Here is a 1903-nt window from a genome sequence, read left to right as displayed (position 1 = left end):
TCGGGAAATTTCCTCTACGTAAAAAAAAAAAAAAAAAACTTTTACAAATTCGTTTATTTTCTCAATCAATAAGATAGATCCAGAAGCAAAAAGAGAAAAAATTTTCGAAAATTCCTATCCTCTATCTCTACTATTTATTTTCAACGATCGAACATTCGCGTATGTAAAAAATTTCGAAATAAATAATTCAAGAACGAAGCTCGAGGCAATTTTTAACGCCTCGTCGTTTTACGACGTGGGAAGGAGAAAAATTATGCAAGCTTCTCCACAGAAGCACACTCGATAATATCGCGAATGAATGCATTAGCATAGCGTAATAACGAGCGAGACGAGATAATTTTTCCGACAATCGGATTAACCCTAAACTAATCGAACGTGGCGAGATCGCGCGTTGGCGATTTAACAAATTTAATAAATTAAAAAAAAAACGCACCGTGCGAATCGAATCGAGAAAAACGAATTTTACGTATTTACGTATTTTTATATTTTTACCTTAATATTGGGCGAGACGAAGCTCGTGTCGTGAGCCAACAGCAAACGAAACCGTCTCCCGAAAGCGGTGAACTCGTACTGAGGACGAGAATCCCAAACTTCGGCTGTCGCCGGTCGAAAGTGCCCGCTGTGGCGTCGTTTCGCCGAGAATTCGTTCGCTGTAAACAAAAGGAATGGAAACATTAGAAAATTTCTAAGAATTTCGTACGAAACGAAAACATTTGGAAATTTCACAGAATCGTGCGTATTGTTTGAAAACATTTTATAAATTCCATTGAATCGTATTTATTATTCATTCGGAGACGGAGATATATAATACTTTCGTATATACTCTCGTACGTGTCGTACGTATTTTATTTCCTCGCTGTTTTAAATTGCAAATTATCGATATTTTTATATGCAATATATTTTTTTTATGAAATATACGATTACAATTAATTTGTAATACGTAAGTTTTTTTTTATTAATCAATTACATTCTTACGTTATTATTATAACAAGCTCTTTTTATTTCTTTTTTTTACTTAAAACAGCCAATCTATTAAAAAAATTTTATACTCTTCTTTTCCTAATATCGCGAATGAATGCATTAGCATAGCGTAATAACGCGAGACGAGATAATTTTTCCGACAATCGGATTAACTCTAAAAATCAAACGTAGCGAGATCACGCGAGTATCGAGTGTTTTAATAAATTTAATAAATTAAAAAAAAAACGTACGGTGCGAATCGAATCGAGAAAAATGGATGGACGTATTTACGTATTTTTATATTTTTACTATTTTGCAAATAATCTCTTTATCTCTTGTATTATAATCGTACGATTTTCAATGAAGAATGTTATATAAAATAAAAAATAAAATTTCACTTCAACGAATATCTCGGAAAAAGCACCGTTACAAATTCTCGTGATCAATCATTATAATAGTCCAATACTCGTTCCATCCCTTCCGTTTCATGAATCCTAATAATTATCCCATCCTATCCTCTCCTTAATATAACTGGACACCGTTTCAAGAGCTCCTTCGAATACTTAAAGATACGAGGTGCGTGCTGGCCGGCTAACTAGTTCATTTGTCGCCGGTAATCGTTGACAGTCGAAGTTGGCAGAGCGAGCGTCCGGTGCGTGACAAAACGCGCGTGTCGCGCCTCCACGCCGAGTTTTCCATCTCGTTTCCCAACCCCCCTCGCAAAACGTGTTTTACCGTAAAACCTACTGTTTCATTAACTGTTCACAGGTCGCGTGACTATTAATTCGCGCCGATTATTTCTTTCACAGGTCGGGAAGGGAATAAATCGCGTTTAAATCATCGTTTACCTCTCTCCTCTCTTTTGCGGAGGATGAAGTTTCCATGGATGGTCAATATCTACGAGTTTCATGGCGATCGAAGAAAATTTTAATTGTGGAAGGAC

At 35.9% G+C, this 1903-nt stretch overlaps 1 protein-coding gene across 1 annotated transcript in view; it reads right to left on the bottom strand.

Annotated features, from left to right (window-relative positions):
• Nucleotides 1–1903, bottom strand: part of LOC102681748 (A disintegrin and metalloproteinase with thrombospondin motifs 9) — a 113734-nt gene that overhangs the window by 79800 nt on the left and 32031 nt on the right. Inside the window, exon 3 of the mRNA XM_031513576.1 lies at nt 493–650. Coding sequence (XP_031369436.1) covers nt 493–650 — 158 coding nt within the window. The remainder of the gene's footprint in view (nt 1–492; nt 651–1903) is intronic.

Source organism: Apis dorsata, unplaced genomic scaffold, assembly GCF_000469605.1.
Source record: "Apis dorsata unplaced genomic scaffold, Apis dorsata 1.3 scaffold_676, whole genome shotgun sequence".
NCBI classification, from domain to species: Eukaryota; Metazoa; Arthropoda; class Insecta; order Hymenoptera; family Apidae; genus Apis; species Apis dorsata.
This window is presented reverse-complemented; position numbering and strand designations above follow the sequence as displayed.